The following is a 2500-nucleotide window of genomic DNA, read 5'->3' on the forward strand; positions in this document are numbered from 1 at the left end:
TTTCTGAGTATAAGCTCCGCCTCAGGATCTCACCGCTGTAGTGAGGTACTGCTGAGTGGACGAGGACACGGTGTAAAGAGGAACTGGGCAGTGAAGCACTGAAGCTTGAACATGGGCCTGGAACAGCATCAGAGTTTAACCAATCACTGAGTTCCACTCCTCAGTGTGCTCCAGGTTCCTCAGTGTGCTCCAGGTTCCTCAGTGTGCTCCAGGTTCCTCAGTGTGCTCCAGGTTCCTCAGTGTGCTCCAGGTTCCTCAGTGTGCTCCAGGTTCCTCAGTGTGCTCCAGGTTCCTCAGGTTCCTCAGTGTGCTCCAGGTTCCTCAGGTTCCTCAGTGTGCTCCAGGTTCCTCAGTGTGCTCCAGGTTCCTCAGTGTGCTCCAGGTTCCTCAGGGAACTCAGTGTGCTCCAGGTTCCTCAGGGAACTCAGTGTGCTCCAGGTTCCTCAGTGTGCTCCAGGTTCCTCAGGGAACTCAGTGTGCTCCAGGTTCCTCACTGTGCTCCAGGTTCCTCACTGCCCCAGGTTCTCACTGCTCCTCTCTTCTTCTTGTCTTTCAGATGCTTCCTGACTTGAAGGCAGACAACCAGAGGTTAAAGGACGAGAATGGTGCTCTGATCCGAGTCATTAGTAAACTGTCTAAGTAGAGCAGCACCCCCTGTGGTCAGTGTGGGGTATTGACACGCTGAGACCGCAAAACACATCCATCCTCCTTCATCTGTCCATCACTCGCTCACTCTGCTCCTCCCCTAACGGCTCACTTCCTTCCTCCAGCCGTGTTTGGTCTGGCTGCTGCATCGCACACACACACACACGCACACGCACACACACACACACACACACACACACGGTCAGTTTACAAGGCAGAAAGATGGCTGTAACCCACATGCTTTCGTTTGTGCAGAAAAAGAGGAAATAAAGAAAAAAACAGTTTATTTGGTGCCACAAACTTTCCTTTATTTTCCTCTTTCATGTGTAGTGATTTTATCTCTCTGCCTCTCTCCCTTTCTCTCTTACTCTGCCTCTCTCCCTCTCTCTCTTACTCTGCCTCCCTCTTTCTCTCTCTAACTCTGTCTCTCTCTCACTCTGATCCTCCCTTTCATGTCTAAGCCCCGCCCCCTTTCCTGTCCCTCTGTGGTACTGTTTCTCAGCAGTGGATTTCCCAGCATTCTACAGTGTTGGAGCACGAAACCTGAACCCCCGCCAACAGCCCCCTGTCCTCCCCCTCTCTCACACACACACACACACACACACACACACACACACACACACACACACACACACTCTGGTGGAATGTTGAGCTTTTACTGAATGTGCAATACACATGTGTTCCTTTAGAAACAGCGCTTTAACCTGCAGTAAGAAGAAAAACTTCTCTTGTTTTTTTTTTTTTTCTCCTTCCTTTCATCCTCCTTTTCTTCCGTGTCACACTTCCTTTTCCTCATCCAGGCTTTATTTCTTCGTACTTCCTTTTTCCTTTACCCCCAGTAGTGTGTGTAGTGTTGAGGCGGCGGTGTTAGTTTAATCGTCACGGTGTTATTAGCAGGTACTGAGTGCAGCTGTATATAAACCCGAGCACACGGCATGCGTTCATGCTTTTCTCCTTCTGTTACTGTTCCCATATTCGCGGCTCCGCCGGACAAAAGTGTGTTTTAAATATTTTGTCTTTTTTTTTTTTGCTTATTTTTATAGTGCTGTTGAATAACGATAGTGTCGCTGCCCCTCACGTACCGTAGGCTGCGGTATCGGGGGAGGGGCTCCAGTGCATCCTTCGGTTTTAAAGAGAAATAAATATTCACCGTTATTGTGATATAAGAATAATATAATAAGACTTCACTACTTTTCACACGCGTTGAGTGCATTTCTTCTTCATCCTCATCATCTTTTATTTGATGTTCCTCCTCTTCCTCCTCCTCCTCCTCCTCAGTGCTGTTAGTATTAGCCGAGGTCTCGTCACTAAAAGCTAAAGCCTAGATATCGCTAACCCACTCCTTTCTTCCTTTTTCTTTCTTTCTTCTCCTTCTTTTTTATTTGAGTAAGTAACCCATCATCTATCTGCACTGTCCACGCCACGGCCCGGGGTCCGGGGTCCGATCCTGGGGGCCGTACTTTAGCGAGAGTCCGAGCGAATCAGAGATTTTATGCATTTCAGTGGCCTTTTACGATGCGAATGCTGTGGTTTAAAGAGCAGAGAGAGAGAAACGCCTGTGGACTCTCTATCCTGTGGGTTAGCTTTTAACTTTCTTCTTGGTTTTTATGCTGATTTTTCCTCCTTTTTTTTTTTAAACACCATCATTGTAAAATAGATGTGTGGCTTCTCCATGCGAGCTGTGCTGTGACTACAACCACTGAGAGTTCAAATAAAGTTGTACATTGTAAAAGCTCCGCCCCCTTCTCCTTATTTACACTCCACAACCTCAGCACTTACTCTACACTTTATTACACAAAACATTTTACTGTCAAATTTATTTTGTTTTAGTTTTTTATTTCTTACACACACACAC

The 2500-nt window shown here is 47.0% G+C and overlaps 1 protein-coding gene across 8 annotated transcripts in view; it reads left to right on the plus strand.

The window, feature by feature from the left end:
- LOC113648169 (protein phosphatase 1, regulatory subunit 12A) overlaps window positions 1–2377 on the plus strand; it is a 34957-nt gene extending 32580 nt beyond the window's left edge. For all 8 annotated transcript variants that reach the window (XR_007138563.1, XR_007138561.1, XR_007138562.1 and 5 more), the window contains one exon: window positions 557–2377. Coding sequence is in view for 3 of the 8 variants with exons in the window: in XM_047803766.1 (XP_047659722.1) it covers window positions 557–643 (87 nt within the window). In the remaining 5 variants the exon portion in view is untranslated. The remainder of the gene's footprint in view (window positions 1–556) is intronic.
- Window positions 2378–2500: the final 123 nt, after the last annotated feature.

Source organism: Tachysurus fulvidraco, chromosome 19, assembly GCF_022655615.1.
Source record: "Tachysurus fulvidraco isolate hzauxx_2018 chromosome 19, HZAU_PFXX_2.0, whole genome shotgun sequence".
Lineage (NCBI taxonomy): Eukaryota > Metazoa > Chordata > Actinopteri > Siluriformes > Bagridae > Tachysurus > Tachysurus fulvidraco.